The following is a 25893-nucleotide window of genomic DNA, read 5'->3' on the forward strand; positions in this document are numbered from 1 at the left end:
GCCTCCCCCCAGATTTCCCGCCAGCAGGCGCCGCGCGGTTTCCTCCGTGCCTGTAGCCGCTCGGCCAGACACAGCGGTTGGGCCTCGTCGGCCGTCGCTATGTCGCGACAGAGCACGCTCTACAGCTTCTTCCCCAAGTCTCCAGCGCTGAGTAATGCCAACAAGGCCTCGGCCAGGGCCTCAGGTGAAGGCGGCGGCGCCGCTGCCGCCGGGGCCTCCCCTTCTCCCGGCGGGGATGCGGCCTGGAGCGAGGCCGAACCTGGGCCTGGGCCGCTGGCTGGCCGCGCGTCTCCGCCGGAGGCGAGGAACATCAACGGAGGGCTGCGGAGGGCTGCCGCGCCTGCGGCCCCCGCCAGGTAGGGGGTGGGGCGCAGCGGCGGGACGCGGGGAGCCTGGGAAGGGAGGCTCGCTCGGGGGCACTAGCGGGCTGCGCGGCCCGGAGGAGGTGGCAGCGCGCCTGGCTGGGGAGCTGCAGGGGCTGAGTTTGCACCCTCGGCGTTAGGGGGCGTAGGTGGTAAACAGGGTGGGAGGAGGAAGGCGGGGGAGGAGACGGGCTCCCCCGGGCGGGAGGCTGGGCCCGAGGGGGGTGCACGGCGCTCGGGGTGGTGAGGAGGGGGGGCGACGGGAGCGGTGGGGGCGGGGCGGGAGGAGAAAGGAGCTCCGCACGCGCCGCGGGGGTGCGCACGGGCGGGGGGAGAGGGCGCGGTGGTGCCGGCCTGCGGCGGGGGAGGGGGGCGGGACAGAGGGATGCCTGCGGGGGGCGGCGAGCCGTGCCCGTTCCGAGCTGGGACCGTGAATTGAGGGCCGGCCGACCGACGTCCGGCGAACACACTTGATTGCTTGGCTTTGGGCCTCGGGCGCCTGGAGCCTGCGGGGCGGCGGGCGGCCTGCCCGGGGTGGGGGCGGCGGCGGGGGCGGGGGGCGGGGGGCGGCGAGCTGGGCGCCCGGGGGTGTGTCAGGCCGCAGGCCGAGGGGCCTGATTGGCCCGAGTGAGGGTTGCAGGGGCGGGGCGGGGGGGGAGCCGAAAGTGCTGGGCTCGGCCGGGTCGTCCCCTAGGTAGGCCTGCAGGCACCCAAACAAATGAAGGATTTCGAGGCAGTGTTCGTCTTGATACCCGTTTAAGTGTCGTGTGAAGTTGCAAAAGGTGTCCTTTTAGGATGCAGCGGCCCTCTCGACGACGATTCCATGGGAGGATGCGGCACCGCAGTTTTTGGAATCGAGAGAGGGAGTGCGAAGGCCGGGTGCGGCCCGGGCGGGGGGGCCGAGGGCCGGGGGCCGGGGGCCGGGCGCCGGGCGCGACGCCGGGGAAGCCGGCCGGGAGGGCTGCCCGCCGCTCGGCCGGCCTTTGTCGGGGCCGCGGGCGACATTTTGAGAAGCTCGCGTTTTGCCGCATCGCAGGTTTTGCATGAGGCACAGAGTGTAATGGTAGACGCCGGAGAGGATGGAGGGGGAGAGGGTCTGAAAAAGTGAAGGCTGGACAGTCGGTCAGTGCTTCTGAGCCACTCGAGTGTTAGGTGTCCTGCGGATTCGCCAAACGCTAAGCGTCCTCACGGTACTGACTCCTTTAAGCGACCCTCGGAGGCAGTGAGTTTAACTATGTGGCTGTGTGAAGAGTGGTAGGATATGCCTCTGGCCGATTATTTTGAGTTTTTTTTTTTTTTTTTAAATCAGTAGACACAACAGAAATTCTGAAAATCCTACCTTACTCTCTGTTAAGGGAAATAATTTATAAAGGAAATCTCCACTTTGTAAGGATGTCTCCTGCTCTGAACCAGAAGAGAAGGAAGGATGACTAAATCTGGAGAAAGGCTCACTAATGGAGACGGTTCTGATTTAAATCTGCATAACAACCATATTCCTTGTTTGCTCTTCATAGCCTGTCCACACACACTCTCCCCCTCCTCATCTTTCTTTTTGTCTTTAGCAGCAGATGGTATTTAAGGTGGTGACTTGGGCTATCTCTGGGAGTTACTTCGTTTTCCTTAGGATCTCCCATATATATAGGGGGTATACGTGTTAAACTTTGGTTTAGTTTTCTCTCATTAATCTTTATTACTGAGGGGGTCTCAGCCAAGAACCCAGAAGTATAGAGGAAAAAACATTTTTCCTCCCCTACATTTGCATCCTCTGTAACAGACTGTTTTTCTCTTTTTTTTTTTCAGACTGTTTTTCATAAAGTTTTCATCATTTATCATGAGACATGCATGATGTATAGTTAGGTTTACTTAAACATGAATTGATTATTCCTGGATCCATGCTAAAAGGCCTTCATTCACCAAATGTCCATGTACCTACTCTTCCAGGCACAGAATTAGGCATTATGGATCCTGGATACAACCTTGTATAGGGCAAGCAAAAAGGCACTTTTTAGAGCAGGAGCAGAGTGCACGAACTCTGTGCGCTTTGGTCAAGGGAGGAAGGGATATATGTGTCAGGATAGGCTTTTGGCTCTTCAAAAGGAAACCCAGGACACAGATAGGAGTTAGCTAGGCTACGGTGGGAGTGAGGGGGGTGTTAGGAAGCTGGTTCAGAAATAAGGTCTTGCAGATTGTGGATAGAAGGAAGAGAACAGATGGGAGCCTTGAAGAGGTATGTAAGATCTAGTTATGAACAGGCTGATGGGCTACAACGACATTTGGACTTTTTCTGAGGGTCAGTCAAAAGCTTTAAAAACAAATCAAGGGATCCCTGGGTGGCGCAGCGGTTTGGCGCCTGCCTTTGGCCCAGGGCGCAATCCTGGAGACCCGGGATCGAATCCCACATCGTGCTCCCGGTGCATGGAGCCTGCTTCTCCCTCTGCCTGTGTCTCTGCCTCTCTCTCTCTCTCTCTCTCTCTCTCTCTCTGACTATCATAAATAAATAAAGATTTAAAAAAAATAAATAAAAAAAAAGAAAGAAAAGAAAATAATGTATAAAAAAAACAAATCAAGCATCTTTTAATGTTGGTTATATACATTTCCTCTGTGCTTAAATGTGTCACGTTGCCTGTTTCAGTTTTTTTCCTAGTTCTTTGCAGTAGTGTGTGATGGGAAGTCTTTTTCCACCCTGGGTCATCCTTTTGTTCAGCGTATGACATCTTTTGAACAGAAGTTACTAATTGTAATGTCAAGTTTGTCAATCTTTTTCTTTATGGCTTATGCTTCTGTTGGTTTTATTTTTTATTTTTTTTATAATGATACTTTTATTTATTTTTAAAGATTTTATTTATTTATTCATTCTTGAGAGAGAGAGAGAGGCACAGGCAGAGACACAGGTGGAGAAGCAGGCTCCATGCAGGGAGCCTGACGGTGGGACTCCATCCTGGGTCTCCAGGATCATGCCCTGGGCTGAAGGTGGCGCTAAACCGCTGAGCCACCCAGGGATCCCCTTCTGTTGGTTTTTTTCAAATCTTTTTTTTTTTTTTTTTTCTTATTTATTTATGATAGTCACAGAGAGAGAGAGACAGAGACACAGGCAGAGGGAGAAGCAGGCTCCATGCACCGGGAGCCCGATGTGGGATTCGATCCCGGGTCTCCAGGATTGCGCCCCGGGCCAAAGGCAGGCGCCAAAACGCTGTGCCACCCAGGGATCCCCCTTCTGTTGGTTTTAATTTAAGAAATCCATAGGGGAGGTTGAGGTTTTAGAAAGCTCACTCTGGAGGTACCTGGCTTGTGACTTGATCGGTGGGGTTGTGAGTTCAAACCCCACATTGGATATAGAGATTACTTTAAAATTGGGATGCCTGGGTGGCTCAGTCACTTAAACGTCTGCCTTTGGCTCAGGTCAGGATCCTGGAGTCCTGAGATTGAACCCTGCATGGGGCTCCCTGCTCAGCAGGGAATCTCCTCCTCACCTGCTCAAGCTCTCTTTCTTTCTCTCAAATAAAATCTTTAAAAAAACAAAACACAATCTTAAAAAAATCTCACCCTGGCTGAAGTATATTTGGTGGAGAGATCTATTGATAATAGAGAAAGCATGTGGATAGTGGCAGTGGGGGGTAGGATTTAGAAAAGTTGAGACAGCAAAGTGCTGGAGCAGGCAGGTGTTAATGTTGATAACTGGACGTAAGAGCAAGGAGGGAGGCAAGATGGCATCATTTTGAAGTAAATGGTTATAAGAAGAGGTAGCGGGAGGGGGTACTTGGGTGGTTCAGGTGGTTAAGCTGCTGGCTCTTGATTTTTGTATCAGGTCATGATTTCTGGGTCCTGGGATGGAGCCTTGCATCGGGGTCCAGCTCAGCCTGGAGTCCCTTGAGGAGTCTATCCCTTCCTCCTTCCCTGCAAGCATACATGCATGAGCTGTCTCTAAAAATAAATCTTTAAAAAAGAGAAAGAAGGGTAGCAGGACATACATGCACCCTAGGCCTGCTTCTCATCCATTATTTTTTCTGTAGTTTATTAATATTATAATGGAGAGAACTTTAAGGCTTTTGACCACTTAAATCTGGCTTTTTAAAATATTATTAATACAAATCTTAGCTAGTTTATTTTTTACAGTCTCACTTCAGTGCTAATTGTCTCTCTTTGTTTGAAGTGTATGCCCTATTCCCATTCACAGACAAGGAATGTCAGACCTGGCAAATCTTTTTTCAGCACCTTTATTTAAAGGTAACTATCATGTAAGTCAATCGGAGAAGGACAAACAGTGTATGTTCTCATTCATTTGGGGAATATAAATAATAGTGAAAGGGAATATAAGGGAAGGGAGAAGAGATGTGTGGGAAATATCAGAAAGGGAGACAGAACATAAAGACTCCTAACTCTGGGAAATGAACTGGGGGTGGTGGAAGGGGGGGAGGGCACTGAGGGGGACACTTGACGGGATGAGCACTGGGTGTTATTCTGTATGTTCGTAAATTGAACACCAATAAAAAATTAATTTATTAAAAAAAAGGTAACTATCTTAAAAAAAAAAAGGTAACTATCTGCACTAGTTGTATGTAGGTGCTTTCCTGAGAACTTTTCATACAGTTAAACATTTATAGCAATATATTTTCCCAACTAATAGCACATGTAATGTTATTGTTGTAATAGGAAAGAATTTTTTTTTAAGATTTTAAAAATTTATTTATTCATGAGAGACACAGTGAGAGAGAGAGGCAGAGACATAGGCTGAGGAAGCAGGTTCCCTGCAGGGAGCCCGATATGGGGCTCTCCCAAATTCCAGGATCACGCACTGGGCTAAAGGCAGACACTCAACCGCCGAGCCACCCAGGTGTCCCAAGAGGAAAGAATTAAAAAAAAAAAAAATTAAGCTCTTTAAAAAGTATCCTGTGGACTCAGTTTCACAGACCTACCTTGTTTTATTTTTTTATTTTTTATTTTTAAGATTTTATTTATTTATTAATAAGAGACATAGGCAGAGGGAAAAGTAGGCTCCCTGCAAGGAGCCTGATGTGGGACTCGATCCCAGGACCTTCATGCCCTGAGCCAAAGGCAGATGCTTAACCACTGAGCCACCCAGGTGCCTTAATTTGTTTTAAATGATATAATTAATATAAAAAAGATATTAAAGATGCTCAACTTGTTATAATTTGGTCTGTGGGAGCCTCTTTTGAGCTGACTTTTATGACTTTTTAACATTAGCTCGGGGCTTTTGAAACCATTAATTCTGATGACTTTTCCCAGCACTAAGGCATGAAATTAAAATTAAGCTGCTCCACCAAGAACCTGGTTTCCTTTAACTTCTTTCAGGTTTCTTTCTAAAGTACTAGATGCCAGTTTATTTGAGAGTTTATATTGTCACCGTAGACCCTAGTGCATAAGTGATGGGCCATAGTTAGCCCAAGCTGAAGAAGGAAAAGGTGTATGGACAGAGGTGTACTGGTAGGTAGGTATTGTAGGGGCCTCTGAATTAATTGCTCTGATTAGTTATTTGAGGCAGGAAAAGTGTGCTCTGATGGTCCACCTTGAGAGTTAAGTGCAGAAGCTGATAGCTAATTTTCTCAGGTTGATTTGAGAGTTTTCATGTTATGACTCAGTGTTTACATGTACAAATTTTTATTAGACAAACACAGTTTATTTTTAATTGCTTTTGGAAGCAAATTCTAGCAGTACTTTTGTATCTACTGTTTTTTTTTTTTTAAGTAGATAACTAAAAAAGTTGATTATGAGTTTGGGGCACAACCAGTCATTGACACCAAGATTATAGACTAAGGAGAAAGCAAAGTAATGTGATTTCATTTTATTTTTTTGAAAGATTTTTTTTTTTTTTTTTTTTTAAATTTATGAGAGACAAAGGGAGAGGGATCCCTGGGTGGCTCAGGGGTTTGGCACCTGCCTTCAGCCCAGGACCTGATCCTGGGGTCCCAGGATCAAGTCCCACATCGGGCTCCCTGCATGGAGCCTGCTTCTCCCTCTGCCTGTGTCTCTGCCTCTCTCTGTGTGTCTCTCATGAATGAATAAATAAAAAATCTTAAAAAAAAAAAAAAAAAAAGAGAGAAAGAGGGAGAGCCTGATACAGGACTCAATCCCAGGACCCTGGGATCACGACCTGAGCCAAAGGCAGAGATGCTCAACCACTGAGCCACCCAGGTGCCCCAAATAATGTGATTTAATTAATTATTATTTTTTCAAGATTTTATTGGATTTGCATAGGGCTAATGATCCTTGTTAATACAGTTATATGAAGAGGGAAAGATGTTAAGATTGTCAGAAAGTATAGCCAAATAATAGAATACAGTAAAGTTCATATATGACTGTTGGGCAAGTTTTCAAGTAGAGCCAGTGGAATAAGTGGATGTGATTTTCTAAGATTATTAGGCTCTTTTAAGGACTTAATGTATGACAGATTAGCAGGTATTCAAATTATAGCACATTCTAGCTTGATCCTCAGGCTTGCATTATATTTCCATACTTTTTTTTAAAGATTTATTTAGGGAAGCCCGGTGGTTCAGCGTTTAGCACTGCCTTCAGCCCAGGGCGTGATCCTGAGTCCCCCGATCGAGTGCCATGTTGGGCTCCCTGCATGGAGCCTGCTTCTCCCTCTTGCTGTGTCTGCCTCTCTCCCTCTCTGTCTCTCATGAATAAATAGATAAGATCTTTTTAAAAAAATTATTTATTTATTTATTTATTTGAGAGCGATCATGAGCAGGGAGAGGGGAAGGGAGAGAGAATCTCAAGCACATTCCATGCTAAATGCAGAGCCCAACTCTGGCCTTGATCCCACATCTTAGGGGTTGTAGGATTATGACATGAGCCAAAATCAAATGTCAGATGTTTAACCAACTGCACCACCCAGGCTACCCCTCCATATTTTAAAATACAGTATGTAGTGTTGATGGGAAACCTGAGTCTTTGCATTGATTAAAATATGTTCCTGGGGATCCCTGGGTGGCTCAGCGGTTTCGCGCCTGCCTTTGGCCCAGGGCACGATCCTGGAGTCCCAGGATCGAGTCCCGTGTAGGGCTCCCGGCATGGAGCCTGTCTCTGCCTCTCTCTCTATCATAAATAAATAAAAATAAATCTTTAAAAAAATATATGTTCCTTTATTTTAAAATGCATTCTTTGGAAACCATACAGCTACAAGAAATTAAAATTTTAAATTTACCTATAAAGAATTGACATTTACCCACAAAATTAATAGCTTTAAAAACTTTGTTAACATTAAGTGAAGAAAAACATTTATTTTTAAAGATTGTATTTATTTATTAATGAGAGACAGAGGCAGAGGAAGAAGCAGACTCCATGCAGGGAGCCCGATGTGGGACTCAATTCTGGAATCACACCCTGAGCCAAACCGCTGAGCCACCCAGGCATCCCAGTGAAGAAAAATTTTATTTTATTTTATTTTTTTTTTTTTGAAAAATTTTAATGAAATGTTTAAAATACTGAGTTTTATTATACAGTCTATTTTATTTTATTTTTTATTTATTTTATTTTATTATTAATTTTCAGAGAGAGCCTGCAAGAGCAGGGTGAGAAAGGGGAAAGGGGGAGAGAGGGAATTTTAAGTAGGCTCCACATCCAGCACATGACCCTGAGATCATGACCTGAGCTGAAATCGAGTTGGAAGCTTAACCAACTGAGCCAGGGGCCCTTACACAGTATATTTTATTACCTGATGAATTCTCTTTGGTTGGAAGCCACTGTTTGCTGGACCAGGGTTTTTAAAGTGTCACTTTTATTTATTTATTTTTAGAGATTTACTTTATTTATTTAAAGATTTTATTTATTTATTCATGAGAGACAGAGAGAGAGAGAGAGAGAGAGAGAGAGGCAGAGACACAGGCAGAGGGAGAAGCCTGCTCCATGCAGGGAGCCCCAGGATCACGCCCTGGGCTGAAGGCGGCGCTAAAGGCTGAGCCACCCGGGCTGCCCTTAAAGTGTCACTTTTAGCATTAGAGGAAATAGTGCATAGTAGTAATATTTTTTAGTGTTTGCATTTTATAATGTACTGCCAGTTGCTAACATCAGGAAAGTTAGGTGATGTGTAAGATTCTTTAAGTATAAGATTGTGTGGTGATGTTGAAAAACAGATTGTTGGAATAGTTCATTTTAATTGTATAGATTGGGATTTACTTCAAAACTGTTAACCATTGTAATTAGCTTTTACACATTTTTTTTTCTGTAGTGAGTTATGTACATTTGCATTGCAAAATTTAAAGACCTTTAAATTTTTAAATTGGTTACTTGGAAAAGGATCTAATCATTTTGAGGCCTTTGAACACCACTGTATGGTTTGTTTTACAGTTTGCACTACATTTGTACAAGTGAGAGTTTGAAGGTAACAATGTCTTAGTTTAAGTTATTTCTTTTGGGATAAAACTGGAATGAACTTAAAATATTTTATTACATAGTAAGTTTAGGTGTAAAGTAAAAAAAATTTCCCCATGTCTTTTGGGTCTCAGAAACTTGAGGTTACTCTTGATTACAGATGGAAAGGAACTTTTAAGAGGCGGACATGGCCATCTCATTTTTTTTGCTCAAGAATTTTGATCTAATCATGCAGTTTCTCTTGGAGCCCTTAAGACAACAGAGATTCATTCCTGCAAGTGCTCTGTTGCCTTATACCAGGCAAAATAGGACTTCACTGGTTTTGAGGCATTCCGCTCTTTTGAACTTCAGATGTACCACCAAGATGTACATTCTTTTCAGTCACTCATGCACTAACTCCATTCTTGATAATTTTTAATTTTCATAAGATATGTAATGAAACAGTTCAGCACTTAGTTCTTACCCTCCATTACTTATCCATTCACAGAGGCAAGAAAAATAGTTCTCTTTAATTTTACAAACGAAGAACATTTTTTAAACCTTTTCTCATACTACCAAGGCTCAGGGATCATCCACATATATTTAATACATAGGGCAGGACTGCCCCAAACTAGCCAGTGATGGAGTTTAGGCTTTGCTACGTACACACCAAAATCTTACCTGAGTATCTTTTAAGGGATTTAGTTGCCTTTAAGAAGGGTAGCCAAGGGGCACCTGGGTGGCTCAAGTGTGGTCCCTGGGGTCTGCTGTTCTCTCCCTTTCCCTCTGCCTTGCATGTGCATGCTCTTGCTCTCTCACATAAATAAAATATTATAAAGGGGGGGGGGGTAGCCAGGCTTGATAGGTATCCCTGCTGGTCCCCCTTTCAGAAAAATCTACTTGGATAATGCCATTTGAGGCCTGATGTCTCAAGACTATACAGCTAGAAATCTGCTTCCTGAGGGAGAGGACTGAAATAATAACGTACTTATTCTGGCCAGTCTTCTAAGAAATATGGTCAGGGTTCAGACTCAGAATTGATAGTGTCTTTAGGTAGACAAGGAATTTCCCTCCTTCAGCAGCAGAAATAAGAGTACAGCTTTAGGGTAGTCTCTGGTCCTAAGGTACAAAGAAAGCTTGTGGTTTTCTGATACTTGTGATAGGCTTTATGTGGTTAAGTGGCTACCTGGCCAAGAGTTCATGGTAAGACTGCTTGACAGTAGGGAGGCTTGTAAACACCATTCTGCACAGCTATAAGGGTCTTTGTCTCTTCTTACTTTAGGAAGAAGGGTAGAAGTTAGAATTGTACAGAGATTCCTATTTGAAGATAAATATGTGGTGAGGTTGCTGGCAATATTTATAGATTTGTTCATGTGTAGGTCGCTGTAGATTCTGTAAGTTAAGAGTGCACATACCGTAAGGGCCCTTGAGAAAAGCCCCAGCTGAAGTCATGCTGTTGTTTTTCTCTTCTAATTGTCTAGCCTAGGGGTTTCCTTTTTGTTTTTTTTTTTTTTAAGATTTTATTTATTTATTCATGAAAGACACAGTGAGAGAGAGGCAGAGACACATAGGCAGAGGGAGAAGCAGGCTCCATGCAGGGAGCCTGATGTGGGACTTGATCCTAGGTCTCCAGGATCAGGCCCTGGGCTAAAGGCAGCGCTAAACTGCTGAGCCACAGGGGCTGCCCAGCCTAGGAGTTTCCATATTCACATTTTTGAAGAAAGAAATACTTTAACTTCATGATTGGGTCTGAAGAAAGTTGCCCCAGTGTACTAATGGAAGCTATTCTAAAATGTTTTTGTTTATAATGTACTTACTTTAGCATTTATTCAAAGAAAACCTTTAAGCAAGTTTAGAAAATCTTCGTATATACAGTACTTGCAGAATTTATTAGTTATTGTGGCCTCTCCATCACTGAGAGACTCTGCTGTATGTAGTCTTTACTTTTTTTTTTATTAAGTTTTAAATTTTTTTAAAAGATTTTATTTATTTATTTATTCATGAGAGACACACAGAGAGGCAGAGACACAGGCAGAGGGAGAAGCAGGCTCCCTGTGGGGAGCCAGCCCAATGCAGGACTCAATCCCAGGACCCCAGGATCATGCCCTGAGTGGAAGCCAGAGGCTCAACCACTGAGCCACTCAGGTGTCCCTAATTTTTTTCTTTTTTTTAAGAGAGAGAGCAGGAGAGAGCATGAGCATGTAAGTGGGGAAAGGGGCAGAGGGAGAGAGAATCTCAGGCAGGCTCCACACCTGGTACAGAGCCTGACGTGGGGGCTCGATCTCCCGACTCTGATATCATGACCCAAATCAAGAGCCAGGTGTTTAACTGACTGCTCCATCCAGCTGTCCCTATTATGTTTTAATTTTAGTTTTGGTTAGTTAACATACAGTGTTCTATAGTTTCAGGTGTACATCTTCTTCTGCTCCCCTTACCCTCTTCTTTCCCTTTCTCAGGAAACCTTCAGGGCCAACTTAATTTTCCTGAAGATTTAATCTTTGTTTTTGATTCTACAGGTATATATGTTAATTATGTGAGGGGCACATTAGCCACTTCTCTGTTTACTTTTTCCATAAAACTAGATTTTTAGAGGTGGGGGTTAGTAGTGTAATATGTAGCTTTTGAAGTGTTAACTGGAAAAGATCCCAAGCAGACTCTAATGAGTTAATATTTATTATCATTAGCAAATTACGTAGTATACTTGGTATTTTATTAATAGCGTGGGTCAGGTCCTGTTCCTGAAGTACCCTATTGTGGTATATAGGTGTGATACATTGTAATTTGGAGAGCATGTACGTCTGTGCCTTTTTCTTGTTAGCAGTATTGTATCAGAATTCGGCCATAGGTTATAACTTGGAATGATTCTGAGAAATAGTTTTTTCATCTTAGTACCAGAATTCATTACATTTGTATTTGTCTTAATATGTTAAGTAAGCATTGTGATATTTGCTTATGTTTTTAAAAGTGACTTTAACATCTGATCTTTTTTACTGTTTTTTTTTTTTGGATATCTGATTTTTTTTTTTTAAATCATTTATTCTAGAATTTCTGTGTTTGAGTATTAATGCTGGAAAACTTCAAAGGAGTGTTAACGATGCCTTCTTTGGAATTGCTTATTTGTAGGTAATTGCCTTTAATGCAGCTTAACCAAATATTAACCAAGTTATTTATTTCTTTTTGGCAACAGTTCTTGTGACTTCTCACCAGGTGATTTGGTTTGGGCCAAGATGGAGGGTTATCCCTGGTGGCCTTGCCTGGTTTACAACCACCCTTTTGATGGAACATTCATCCGTGAGAAAGGGAAGTCTGTCCGAATTCATGTACAGTTTTTTGATGACAGCCCAACAAGGGGCTGGGTTAGCAGAAGGCTATTAAAGCCATACACAGGTAAGAGAATCCACTCTGCAGAGTGTGTGAGAGAGAGAGCGCATGTAAGAGAGCAAGCATGCAACACAACAGCACAAGTGTCTGCATTTCCCATACAGTGAAATTAAGTGTATTTTACGCCAATGACGTAGGAGTGGCAGGGTGAATGCTTCCAGCATGGGAAAAAGACACAGTGGAGTGGAGTTTTTATTTCTGTCTTTTCAGTTGACTTACGGCAATATCATTCCCTTAAAGGAAAGATATTTTCATGATTAGATATCATTTGGGCCACAATACCAATTCAGGCATGAAAAGGGTAAATTAATGGTGCCCCATCTTCAGAGATCCAAGAGAAAGTCAGTGCAGTGAGGATATGTAGCATATAGATCAGTGACATTGTCTAGGGCAGATGGAGATGTATGCTTACCTGGCCTTAAATCCTCCCTATGAGCACATCTGAGTTGAGTTTCACATCAGACTTCTGGGCACCATGACTTCCTTTTCCCAGGCCCAGCTTTCTCATGTCCTAGATACCAGGAGTCCTTCACTTGGGCCAGGGGAACCTATCAGTTCCTTGAATTACACAGTGCATGCACACCACATGCACTTGAGCATGAGTAAGCCCTTATCCATTATCCTTAGAATCTCTGGGCTAGGATGTTAACTGAATTCAGTGTTTTGGAATCAGAAGAAGGGTCCGTTTCCCAGAACTCTATGGGAATCCTGCTTTTTGGTCATAGTGCTTATCCATAGTGCAGGGCCAGGAGGGCACACTGAAGAAAGTTCAGTCTACATGGAAATCTTACCTGTAGGATGTAAACAGAATATGGAAATTTGGTTCTATCTTCCATATTAATTTGCTGCATAATCTTAGCCAACACAGTAACTCACATACTGTTTACTCACGTGCGCACACACAAGTGTGGGCAGGGAAGGGGGATTAATCTTAAGCCCAGGGCTTAATCTCAGGACCCTGAGGTCATGGCCTGAGCTGAAATCAAGAATGGGATGCTTAACTGACTGAATCACCCAGGCACCCCTAATTTTGAGATTATAAACAAAGGTTTGGCAACATGACTTTTAAAATACCCAGAGTTTACATTTTGTTGTCATTATTTTGTAAAGGCCACCCCTATCGCATAATGCCTTTTGCCCTTTCTGTTCCCAAATTGTTGTAATAGCATGGATGAGAAAAGTAGGTTTTTAATTCTTTGGGGAGGGGGTGCTAGTCTTAGAATTGTCAAGTAGTTTGCATTGGGTTTTGGGGGAATGATGATGTCATTAGATAGGTGGGTGGTGAGTGCAGCTGCAAAGAGGCACTTGAAGTTAGGAGCCACCCTCCAGTGGACTTGATTGTTGCAGTTTGTACTGCTGGTGCCACTCTTTAGAAAAATGGGAAATTGTACCTTTATTTCAGGTAGCTCACTAAGTTGCTAATGTAATGGCACTTCAGGATGTTCTGTTAGTTTTGGTATACAGTGGAAAAAAGGAAATAATGTAATATTTGGATGCATTAAATTTAGACAAGTTCAGGTTTGCTTTCTAATTATATTTGGTCAGAAGAAAACAAAGACTTATCCATTAGGCCTCTTGGGGAAAAAAAACCAAACTGTTTTGTGCCATTAGATTTGTGATTAACTTCATCTAATTTTTTGCTCAGTGGACAAGTGTGTCATTTAAAATTATAGCTCCTGGGGCACCTGGGTGGCTCACTCATTTGAGTGTTCAACTCTTTGTTTTGGCTCAGGTCTGATCTTGGGCTCTTGAAATGGAGGCCTAGGCCCCACTCAGCAGGGGGTCTGCTTGAGATTCTCTCTCCTCACCCTCTGCCACTCCCCTCACTCAGCATGCACACGCTTTCAGATCTTTTAAAAAATAAGTAATTTAAATGAAAAGGAATAAAGTAAGAGTTTTCACCTGAAAAGAAGACAATTTGATTCAACCTTTAAAAAAACCATTCCAAGTGTGAACTCGGTTATCATTAAAAAATGTTAGTATCCTTACCAATAGGGTAAGGATACCTGTTTTTGTTTGTAATATACCCTATTAAATTACCTTGGGGATAAACTTAGTATCATAGCTTCATTTAACTGAAAGTGTAGTTTTTGCTTTCCTGAAGTAAAAAAAAAATTTTTTTTTTCTGTACAGAGGGTCTCAGACGCTTTTTAAAACCTCTTATGCTTCACCTGAGGAGTTGTGCCGCCTTATCTATTTAGGGTCAGGGTCCCAGGTCATTAGAAGAGAGATGAAGTAGTCATGGGTGACCCAGCAGTTAAGGCAACTTCAAGGAGGTAAAATAGTTAAAGTTTCACTGGTAGTTTTCCCCTGGTAATTCCTTCTTTGTAGGCTTTATCAGTCTTTATCAATCAGAAATAATGGAACATTAAGAACTGCTTGATTCTTTTCATTAAGACAGTTGTACATTGAGCCCATTACTTAGTTAACTGTTCTTATTTATAAATAAGATTTGCTTCATAAGAAATATAAATTAAATCTGTGTATTAATTTTTTAGGGTCAAAATCAAAGGAAGTACAAAAGGGAGGTCATTTTTACAGTTCAAAGCCTGAAATACTCAGAGCAATGCAACGTGCAGATGAAGCCTTGAATAAAGACAAGATTGAGAGGCTTGAATTGGCTGTGTGTGATGAGCCCTCAGAACCAGAGGAAGAAGAAGAGATGGAGGTGGGATATTGTTAAACAGTCCGTTGTTAATTCTGTTGGAAAGTGATAGAAAAGAGGGATGGGATATATTAAAGGGATATTCCCTTGTTTTATTTATATGTATTATTATTATTTTTTAAAGTTTTATTTATTTATGAGAGAAAGAGAGGCGCAGAGACACAGGCAGAGGGAGAAGCAGGCTCCATGCAGGGAACCCGACATGGGACTCGATCCCGGGTATCCAGGATCAGGCCCTGGGCTAAAGGCGGCGCTAAACCGCTAAGCCATCGGGGCTGCCCTATTTATATGTATTATTTATGTATGTATGTGTGTGTGTGTGTGTATATATATATACATATATATATATGCACACACTTTAATACTCATACATACCTTTTTAATTTTCTTTTTATTTGTGAGAGAGTGAGCATGGGGAGAGGGAGAGAGAGAATCTTAAGCACTGAGTGTGGAGCCCGATGAGGGGCTTGATCTCACAACCCTGAGATCATGACCTGTTCCAAAATCAAGAGTCTGGATGCTTAACTGACTGAGCCACCCAGGTGCTCCAAATACTCATTCATATATATATTTTTTAAAGATTTATTCATTCATTCATTCATTCATTCATTCATTCATTCATTCATGATAGACACAGAGATTGAGAGAGAGGCAGAGACACAGGCAGAGGGAGAAGCAGGCTCCATGCCGGGAGCCCAGTGTGGGGCTCGATCCCGGGACTCCAGGATCGCGCCCTGGGCCAAAGGCAGGCGCCAAACTGCTGAGCCACCCAGGGATCCCCTCATTCATATATTTTTATGTAGAACTGTAGGTTAAGTTAGATTAGAATCTCAGCAGCCATTTTGCTTTAAGTTCTCAAGTTCAAACCTAGAAGACATCCCATAAGTAGTAGTACCATTTTGGTAACAAGTAATGAGCTCAGGAAAGTAAGGACATGGTGGTAAAACTGGTTATGATGTCTGGTGGTAAGTTTCTATGAGAGTGTGGTCAAGCTCTGGAAATTAGTTACTTGATGTTCTTTTTGTTTTGTTTGTGTTTTGGATAAAAGAATAGAGGTTAAATAACCTTGAAATACAGCCTGAGTTTCAAATGTTAATGGTCACTATTTTGAGTGAATTAATTTTGTTAATGGTCACTATTTTGAGTGAATCATTTTTCTCTAATTTAACAGATTAATGAACTATACGCTTAAGAGATTCGTTTATGACTAGGCCTGATTTTATGTTTTATTCTATTACAGATTGGGAATAAACAAGCTAATCTAATGGGTATTTTAAGAGAAATGAAAGAAAAATGTTTTTAATCTTATTTTTGAGGTCGAGACCAGGGTTTATAACATAAATGAAAGATTTGGAACTGGATGGTAATACAGAGATCATTTAGTCTCATATAACTTGTGTGGGAGATCCAATCCATGATAAGTGAATGTCTTGCCCAAGAAACTACAGCTGGTTTGTGGAAGAGCAAGGACTAGAAACCAGTATAGATTGCACTGCTTTCTTATGCTGAAGAATTTATAAAATGGCAGACTTCATATGTCCCTCTGGGAGAGGTGACCCTAGAAGAAAGGTAACAGGGAGATTTAAAAGTTCCTTCCACAGCTGTTAATGAGGGCATCGCGTGTAGGTAGGTATTTGGGGTGTATGGTCTTGCTAATGGCTTCATCACTGTTGTATGGGATAAAACTGTCAAGAGAGAATCACTTAATCCTGTAGTGTGATGCTACTGAAATTGATAATCTTTCAGTGAAAGAAAATAGTTTCTCATTTCTGGAGCTGGGTTCTTGATATAGGATGTTGCAGCATATTGAGATACTCACAGCAGTATTGCAATTTTTCAGATTTTGTTTTGTATTTAAATAACACTTTCTTTGCCTGCCAGGTAGGTGCAACTCATTCATCAGAAAAGAGTGAAGAAGACCATGAAATTGAAAGTGAAGAAGAAGTAAGGCCTAAGGTCCAAGGATCTAGGCGAAGTAGCCGCCAAATAAAAAAACGAAGGGTCATATCAGACTCTGAGAGTGACATTGGTGGCTCTGATGTGGAATTTAAGCCAGATGCTAAGGAGGAAGGAAGCAGTGATGAAATAAGCAGTGGAGTAGGGGATAGTGACAGTGAAGGCCTAGACAGCCCGGTCAAAGTTGCTTCAAAGCGGAAGAAAATGGTGACTGGAAATGGCTCTCTCAAAAGGAAAAGTTCAAGGAAGGAAATGCCCCCGGCCACCAAACGATCAACTGGCATTTCATCGGAAACCAAGAGTGCTTTGAATGCTTACTCTGCCCCTCAAAATTCTGAATCTCAAGCCCACATTGGTGGGGGATGTGATGATAGTAGTCGCCCCACTATCTGGTATCATGAAACTTTAGAATGGCTTAAGGAGGAAAAGAGAAGAGATCTGCATAGGAGGCGACCTGATCACCCTGATTTTGATGCATCCACACTCTATGTGCCTGAGGATTTCCTTAATTCCTGTACTCCTGGGATGAGGAAGTGGTGGCAGATCAAGTCCCAGAACTTTGATCTGATTATATTTTATAAGGTGGGGAAGTTTTATGAGCTGTACCACATGGATGCTCTTACTGGAGTCAATGAACTAGGGCTGGTATTCATGAAAGGCAACTGGGCTCATTCTGGTTTCCCTGAAATTGCATTTGGACGATACTCTGATTCTCTGGTTCAGAAGGGCTATAAAGTAGCACGAGTGGAACAGACTGAGACCCCAGAAATGATGGAGGCACGATGCCGGAAGATGGCACATATATCTAAGTATGACAGAGTGGTGAGGAGGGAGATCTGTAGAGTCATTACCAAGGGTACACAGACCTACAGTGTATTGGAAGGTGACCCCTCTGAGAACTACAGTAAGTATCTTCTTAGCCTCAAAGAAAAAGAGGAGGATTCTTCTGGCCACACTCGGGTGTATGGAGTATGTTTTGTTGATACCTCACTGGGAAAGTTTTTCATAGGTCAGTTTTCAGACGATCGCCATTGTTCCAGGTTTAGGACTCTAGTGGCACACTATCCTCCAGTACAAGTCTTGTTTGAGAAAGGAAATCTCTCAACAGAAACTAAGATGATTCTGAAGGGTTCATTATCCTCCTCTCTTCAGGAAGGTCTCATACCAGGCTCCCAGTTTTGGGATGCAGCCAAAACTTTGAGAACTCTCCTTGAAGAAGAATATTTTAAGGAAAAGTTAAATGAGGACAGTGGGGTGATGTTACCCCAGGTGCTTAAAGGTATGACCTCAGAGTCTGATTCTCTTGGGCTGACACCAGGAGAGAAGAGTGAATTGGCCCTTTCTGCTCTAGGTGGTTGTGTCTTCTACCTCAAAAAATGCCTTATTGATCAAGAGCTCTTATCAATGGCTAATTTTGAAGAATACGTTCCCTTGGATTCTGACATGGTCAGTGCTACAAGACCTGGTGCTGTTTTTGCTAAAGCCAATCAACGAATGGTGCTAGATGCTGTGACATTAAGCAACTTGGAGATTTTCATGAATGGAACAAATGGTTCTACTGAAGGGACCCTGCTAGAGAAGATTGATACTTGCCACACTCCCTTTGGTAAGCGGCTTCTAAAGCAGTGGCTTTGTGCCCCACTCTGTAGCCCTTATGCTATCAACGATCGTCTAGATGCTATAGAAGACCTCATGGTTGTGCCTGACAAAATCTCTGATGTGGCGGACCTTTTAAAGAAGCTTCCAGACCTCGAGAGGCTGCTGAGTAAAATTCATAATGTTGGGTCTCCCTTGAAGAGCCAGAACCACCCAGATAGCAGAGCTATAATGTATGAAGAGACTACATACAGCAAAAAAAAGATTATTGATTTTCTTTCTGCTCTAGAAGGATTCAAAGTAATATGTAAAATTATAGAGATCATGGAAGAAGTCGTGGACAACTTTAAGTCTAAAATCCTTAGGCAGGTTATTACTCTGCAGACAAAAAATCCTGAGGGCCGTTTTCCTGATTTGACTGTAGAATTGAACCGATGGGATACAGCCTTTGATCATGAAAAGGCTCGAAAGACTGGACTAATTACTCCCAAAGCAGGATTTGACTCTGATTATGACCAAGCTCTTGCTGACATAAGAGAAAATGAACAGAGCCTCCTGGAATACTTGGAGAAACAGCGCAGTCGAATTGGCTGCAGGACCATTGTCTACTGGGGGATTGGTAGGAACCGTTATCAGTTGGAAATTCCAGAGAATTTCATCACTCGTAATTTGCCAGAAGAATATGAGTTGAAATCTACCAAGAAGGGCTGTAAACGATACTGGACCAAAACTATTGAAAAGAAGTTGGCTAATCTGATAAATGCTGAAGAACGGAGAGACGTATCATTGAAGGACTGTATGAGGCGACTATTTTATAACTTTGATAAAAATTACAAGGACTGGCAGTCTGCTGTTGAGTGCATTGCAGTATTAGGTAAGACTTGGAACAAGCTTGTTCCTAAGGCTTTGGTTAGTCATGCCTTGTATCTTGTGCATTAAGATTTAAATCCATTGGACATTTGCCATGGAGGATATCTCTCAGCACAGGTAATGAGTGTATAGATTTGCCTCCTCACTAGACAGAATGACTAGTTTAGTTTGCCTGTAGCAATTTAAGCTATTCACTTTTTGGCCTTATTCATAAGTCTTGAATAACTGAACGGAAGACTAATAGGTTTTTAGTTTTTTCTTTTTTAAAGCAGGGGCCTTCTTCTGTTTATGTTTTTAAGGCAGGGCTTGAACCCTACAACCTTGAGATTGTAAGACTAGAGCTGATCTCAGGAGTCATATGCTCCAATCATATGGCCACCCAGGCACCCCAGATTTTTAGTACTTTAATGAGGTCATTTTATTATTTATTTACTTATTATTTATATTTTTTTTTTTTTAGATTTTATTTATTTATTCATAGAGAGAGAGAGGCAGAGACACAGGCAGAGGGAGAAGCAGGCTCCATGCAGGAAGCCTGATGGGGGACTCGATCCCGGGTCTCTAGGATCACACCCCCGGCTGTAGGCGGCGCCAAACTGCTGCGCCACTGGGGCTGCCCAGGTCATTTGTTTTAGATCAGATTACCTTCTCAATTGAATTTTTAACATCTGATATTTTTTCTTATTTTTTATTTTTTATTTGAAATAAATTGATGAGAGACACTGAGAGAAAGGCAGAGACACACACAGGCAGAGGGAGAAGGCGGCCCCATGCAGGGAGCCTGATGTGGGACTTGATCCAGGACCCCAGGATCACGCCCTGAGCCAAAGGCAGATGCCCAACTGCTGAGCCACCCAGGCGTCCCATTGTTCTTGCTGATACTGGTTTTAAGCTTCTTTTTGTTAGACGAAATTAAAACTCTCCTGGCCCATCACTTCTTCGTTCTGTATTTTCAGTTATTCTCTTTATCTGTGTATTGCAAGATTTTAATAATCTTTTTTCTTTTAGCCTAATATATCACACTTTCTTTCCTGCAATTGATTTCTAAGGGCTTTGATTAATATATTTGCAATTTAATAGCTTTTTCAGCTTCATTAAATAATTTCCTTTTTCAATTTCATGGCCAATTATTTGAGCCTTTGCTGTTTTACACAGTTTAGGGTTTTTCCCTATATTTTAAAAATACAGTAACCATAGTTTACCCAAATTTGTAACAGAACTATTTTGATCTGAATGCAACTGTCCGGGATAGAATAGCATCCTTCAGTTTTTGCCACATTTTTCTTAAACTAGTACAGCTTTGAACGGTTTGATGGGTAATTTAAATCTTCCCTCAACACAGGCATTCAAAATTGGTGAATTCATTTTCCTCTTAAGATTGTTTTTTATCAGTGTACCTGTTGTGACAACATTCTGCTTCTAAGAAGTGCTAGGTCCAGGATTAGGTCAAGTAAAAGATGTCAGTATAGCATTTCCCTGTTGTATTTTTTAGCTTCCCCATGGCATTCCTCTGGTCCAGATGTTAAAGGACTAAGTCTTACTTTGAGGTGAGAGATTTTGGGCTGAAAATTAGTTAATTCTCATTTCACTACAAGTGGTCTAATGAAGACACAGAAAACATTTAGTAGTGACTTATTTTCTGTTAATAAATGCATAAACAAAACATTTTATATATTCTAGAGTGCCTATTAGGGGGAAAAAAACCCTATGTCTAAAAAGCAAGTAGAACATACTACCCACTGAAAAAGTATTTTGGAGAGATTTTTTTAGATTAGTTGGGTATCTTGTGCTTCTCAAGCAACCTCAAAAATGATGAAGCCTCACTTTTACCCTCTCTTTAACAGATGTCTTACTGTGCCTGGCTAACTACAGTCAAGGGAGTGATGGCCCTATGTGTCGTCCAGTAATTTTGTTGCCAGAAGAAGGCACTCCTCCCTTCTTAGACCTTAGAGGATCACGTCATCCCTGCATTACGAAGACTTTTTTTGGAGATGACTTTATACCCAATGACATTCTAATAGGCTGTGAGGAAGAGGAGGAGGAAAATGGCAAAGCTTATTGTGTGCTTGTTACTGGACCTAACATGGGGGGCAAGTCTACACTCATGAGACAGGTAAACCGAGCTTTAAGGTTTGTTACAGAAAGTCATTAAGAATATATTAGATATATAGGCCATCTTTTCCAAACAGCACATAAATTATATAGAATTCAGTCACTAGCATACTAGGAAGCAAAGAAAAAATGCTTTGTATTGTAAAATTGAGAAATGTATTTTACCTTTATCAAATACCTGCCTGATGTTATGGGAAGTGTACGTTAAAAAAGCCAGAGGTTTTAACTTATGATTTCTTTACAAACTCTTTGGATTGGATTTCCTCTGAGGGTAGATGTATTATTCATAATGAATGAAAATGTTGCAGGTTTGTCCCTCAGGTTCATGACCGACTTGTTCAGGTAAGAAAGCAAATAAAATAAAATTCATGACCTCTAGTAACTGTTGGAAACTGCTTTTAGAACTGCTTTTAGAAAAGACAGTAAATATCTGTCTTTATATCTGGGGCTGGCCAGCCACTGAGCTAAACATGATTTACATTTTTTTTTTTTTAATTTTTATTTATGATAGAGAGAGAGAGAGGCAGAGACACAGGCAGAGGGAGAAGCAGGCTCCATGCACGGGGAGCCCGACGTGGGATTCGATCCCGGGTCTCCAGGATCGCGCCCTGGGCCAAAGGCAGGCGCCAAACCACTGCGCCACCCAAGGATCCCTGATTTACATTTTTTTTAAAGGGTTGTGGAAAGGAAAAAACGTGACCGAGACATTGGGCCCTTGACTAAAAATGTTTGCCAGCCCCCCTGCTCTCTTGTATGATCTTCTACTTACTTAGGTTCACCGAATTTGCTAACTAGCAAGAGGCAGTATAGTATATTGTACAGTGGTTTTCAACCCCATTTTCATTTATCATCAGTTGGGAGAGCTTGACAAAAGTATAGGAAGGGGTTCCATCATCCCAGATTGATTCATTTGGTCCAGAATTGGTTCTAGACATCAGTAATTTTAAAGAGCTCCTAAGTGATTGTACTGTGTAGTTCTCCAGTGTTGAGAATCACTGATGCAGTGGGTTAAAAATTCAAGGCTCTGAGGTTTGTTTGTTTTTAAATTTTTTTAAAATTTATTTATTTATGATAGTCACAGAGAGAGAGGCAGAGACACAGGCAGAGGGAGAAGCAGGCTCCATGCACCAGGAGCCCGATACGGGATTCGATCCCGGGTCTCCAGGATCGCGCCCTGGGCCAAAGGCAGGTGCCAAACCGCTGCGCCACCCAGGGATCCCAAGGCTCTGAGGTTTTAAGGCCGGTTGGGCCCTATAAGCCTCTTGCTTTGCTAGGCTTCCCTTTGCCTACTTTGGATTGTGAACAATTTTTTTAAGAGTGCCTGACTTGTATATAATCATTCTTACGAAAGATAAATGTTTATTACCTTGGCTTATTGCTTGTTTTCTGAATATCTTATGTATCCCTCTCTCTGTGTTTTTCTTTACTAATTGGTACTAAAGACCTTTTCCTCCTTCATTCACAGGCTGGCCTATTAGCTGTAATGGCCCAGATGGGTTGTTATGTACCTGCTGAAGTGTGTAGGCTCACACCAATTGATAGAGTATTTACTAGACTTGGTGCCTCAGACAGAATAATGTCAGGTGAGTTTTCACCTAAGGATTCATTATTTGACCCTTCATTTCTGTAATACATCTGCCTGGAAACTTGTGTATGAGCCATTTCAAGTGGATGTTTGATTTTTCTTGTTTCTTGAAGTGTAATACTTTCAGGCATTTGAAAATATTATTTCAAGAATTGCATAATCTCTTAATGAGATGTAACCTTTAGTACTGGGTAGGTCATGATATGAACCTAAAAGATGAAGTACTGTTTTTAAAAGATGAATGTACTGTTTTAGGATGCTAAAAAAAGATCTCCTGTGTGCTTTTTTAGGCGAAAGTACATTTTTTGTTGAATTGAGTGAAACTGCCAGCATACTTACGCATGCAACCGCACATTCTCTGGTGCTTGTGGATGAATTAGGTAAGACATTACAATTTCCATTTGGAGGCTATTTTTAAAACTTTAATTTTTCTTGAAGATGGCCAGACCTTTCTTGAAAGAAAGTTTGAATGCACTCACCTTTGTGTCATAGGTAACAGATCATGTGAAAAAAGGTCTTTGGTTAATTACCAAGGTTCTAAACTTCATCCTATTAAAATATAGTTGTTACAATAGGATGTGTAATGAGAAACTAATAGGGCATTTCTGAAGAGTACTCTTAAAAAAAGAAACACGGACATCTGGCTGGCTGGTTAGTAGAATGTGTGAATCAATTGCAGGACTGTAAACATTTGATCCTTGTGTTGGGTGTAGAGATTACCCAAAATCTTTTAAAAACAGGGTTGCTAAGTGGATCTGTGTAGCTAAAAACAGGGCTTATTCTTTGGGTGCACAAATTGTTTTGTTGTTGTTGTTATTACTATTAATCTTTCCCCCCCCTTTTTTCATTCCTTTGTGAGGTCTGTCTTCTGGTATAAGGCAGATGCATAATGTATGCATATTTTATTTTAATAGGGAGAGGTACTGCAACATTTGATGGAACAGCAATAGCAAATGCAGTTGTTAAAGAACTTGCTGAGAACATAAAGTGTCGTACATTGTTTTCTACCCACTACCATTCGTTAGTAGAAGATTATTCTCAAAATGTTGCAGTGCGCCTGGGCCACATGGTATGTATAAAGTGCTTATTCAAAGTGCTTATTCAAAAGTTTAGATTTTTGAGGCAATCAAGTCAGGTACTTCCATTGCTAGCACATGAATAGAACATAATAATAAACTATTTTCCTTTTTCAGGCATGCATGGTAGAAAATGAATGTGAGGATCCTAGCCAGGAGACTATTACCTTCCTCTATAAATTCATTAAGGGAGCTTGTCCTAAAAGCTATGGCTTTAATGCAGCAAGGCTTGCTAATCTTCCAGAGGAGGTTATTCAAAAGGGACATAGAAAAGCAAGAGAATTTGAGAAGATGACTCAATCACTACGATTATTTCGGTAATTATACTCGGGATAGAATTTTGCCATGCAGCTGACCTTATTAAAACCATAAAGGGGGATGGTTGATACACTGTAAAAAACACGAACTAAGCCTTTTTTTTTTTTTTTTTTAAATTTTAAGGGAAGTTTGCCTGGCTAGTGAAAGGTCGACTGTAGATGCTGAAGCTGTCCCTAAGTTGCTGACTTTGATTAAGGAATTATAGACTACATTGGAAGCTTTGAGTTGACTTTTGACAAAGGTGGTAAATTCAGACAACGTTATGATCTAATAAACTTTATTTTTTAAAAATGACCATTTTTCCATTTTCTTTCTAGGAAATTAAACCCTTTTAATTCTTATCTACCTTCTACATAATGGTTATTGAATACTCCACAATATATTAAGTCTAGATGTTATGGTACATGCATACACTTTCAGGCTGTTTATACCCACTGTCACCAATACACATAAATGGGGGGGAGGGAGCTATGAAACTGTATAGGGCTGTATATATACTTGTCTCAGCTTAATGCAGGAAATTGTTTTTAATTTCCAGCAGTTTAGTCTAAACTGTTCAAAAAAAAACTATGAACAGAGTTCAAATACAGGACTGTTTTGAAGAGACTTTCTAAAGTGTACTTTAAAACATAGTAGTTTTTACCTTTCACAAAACTGAGTTACAAGAATACTTTTGTTTTACAGTGCATCCCTTCCTAGGAAGTCTCATTAAAACACTCACTTTTTCTAGGGGTGATTTTGAATGCTGCACAGGGAAGGGAAGGAAATAATAGTCTTAACTTTTCTTAAAGGATACCAGAAACATTGCTGGATATAATTTAAGATTAGTGTTTTCTCTTTCATAGAAAGAACGTACATACTGGGACATGAGTACAGTTACAGCAAGTCTAGGTGTGCTAACAAAACAGGGCACATTCAAGTACAAGAAGATTTGCTTGAAATTAAAAACAAACTACATGAGATTAAAGCATTAAAATCATATTTCTCAATCTGAATACATGTTAAAAAAAAATCAAAAGAAACGCAGAAGTGCTAGCTCACATTTTTACCATATTACAAAAGCAATTGGTACCCATGTCCATAAAGGCAGCAACAAAGCTGCTTGTCTATTGAAGAGTACTACTGCAAATTGGACTGCATTCAATGCTAGTTGTAAAAACACCAGCTTTTTTTCAGAAGTTGGTATCTGTACAAAATTGCAGCTTATTTCTTCACTTCTGTCCCTTCAAAAGTCTTTACACAGTAATGCTAAAACACCCAGCTTTGAGATCCTGAGTCAATATATTGCCACTTTCTTTTTGGTAGCTTGAGCTTCATAGTGTCAACTGACCTCGTGTATCCATTTTTAATACAGTCTCTTCCTGTAGCATGGGCAAATATTTTAAATCTTCTTCCAAAAAAAATGTTTTAAGTTATGATGTTAGAATGGCAGGACTTTTCTTTAGGGAAGGAATTCAGTTGTGCTGCAATGTATTAGATTCTATAGGTGGAGCAGAGTCATATAGTGTATCTGTATCATGTGTAGGCTCACCAGCTAATGTACAAGGATTAGACAGTGTTCCAGCACCACAGTCACAGAAAAACCTAAAGCAAAATGAAAACCCAAAAATTAGGAAAGTGAGGGGGGAAAATAAGTGGGTAATAGAGCAAGCAAGTGTGCTA

General features: G+C 41.4%; 2 protein-coding genes across 6 annotated transcripts in view; one reads left to right on the forward strand and one right to left on the reverse strand.

Moving 5' to 3' along the window:
* MSH6 (mutS homolog 6) lies at positions 1 to 24525 on the forward strand. Of its 3 annotated transcripts, none has more exons than XM_025992605.2 (10): positions 1 to 356; positions 11860 to 12059; positions 14552 to 14721; positions 16600 to 19144; positions 20985 to 21253; positions 22718 to 22835; positions 23128 to 23217; positions 23752 to 23906; positions 24031 to 24230; positions 24355 to 24525. In XM_025992605.2, the coding sequence occupies exons 1-10, from the start codon at positions 100 to 102 to the stop codon at positions 24434 to 24436; spliced, it is 4086 nt and encodes a 1361-aa protein (XP_025848390.2). In that variant the 5' UTR covers positions 1 to 99; the 3' UTR covers positions 24437 to 24525. The 3 variants fall into 3 exon arrangements, with proteins under 3 accessions (XP_025848390.2, XP_072597309.1, XP_072597308.1); XM_072741208.1 differs by having other exon boundaries at positions 24 to 330; XM_072741207.1 differs by lacking the exon at positions 1 to 356 and adding an exon at positions 1033 to 1241.
* Positions 24492 to 25893, reverse strand: part of FBXO11 (F-box protein 11) — an 89285-nt gene continuing 87883 nt past the window's right edge. For all 3 annotated transcript variants that reach the window (XM_072741209.1, XM_072741211.1, XM_072741210.1), the window contains exon 23: positions 24492 to 25815. In XM_072741209.1, the coding sequence (XP_072597310.1) occupies positions 25686 to 25815 (130 nt within the window). In that variant the 3' untranslated portion in view covers positions 24492 to 25685. The remainder of the gene's footprint in view (positions 25816 to 25893) is intronic.

This window comes from Vulpes vulpes, chromosome 16, assembly GCF_048418805.1.
Source record: "Vulpes vulpes isolate BD-2025 chromosome 16, VulVul3, whole genome shotgun sequence".
Taxonomy (NCBI): Eukaryota; Metazoa; Chordata; class Mammalia; order Carnivora; family Canidae; genus Vulpes; species Vulpes vulpes.

Coding starts and splice junctions, on each gene's coding strand:
- MSH6 (XM_025992605.2), top strand. CDS start 100: ATGTCGCGACAGAGCACGCTCTACAGCTTCTTCCCCAAGTCTCCAGCG. Junction 12,060..14,551: donor GCTATTAAAGCCATACACAG/GTAAGAGAATCC, acceptor TTAATTTTTTAG/GGTCAAAATCAAAGGAAGTA. Junction 23,218..23,751: donor GGTGCTTGTGGATGAATTAG/GTAAGACATTAC, acceptor TTATTTTAATAG/GGAGAGGTACTGCAACATTT.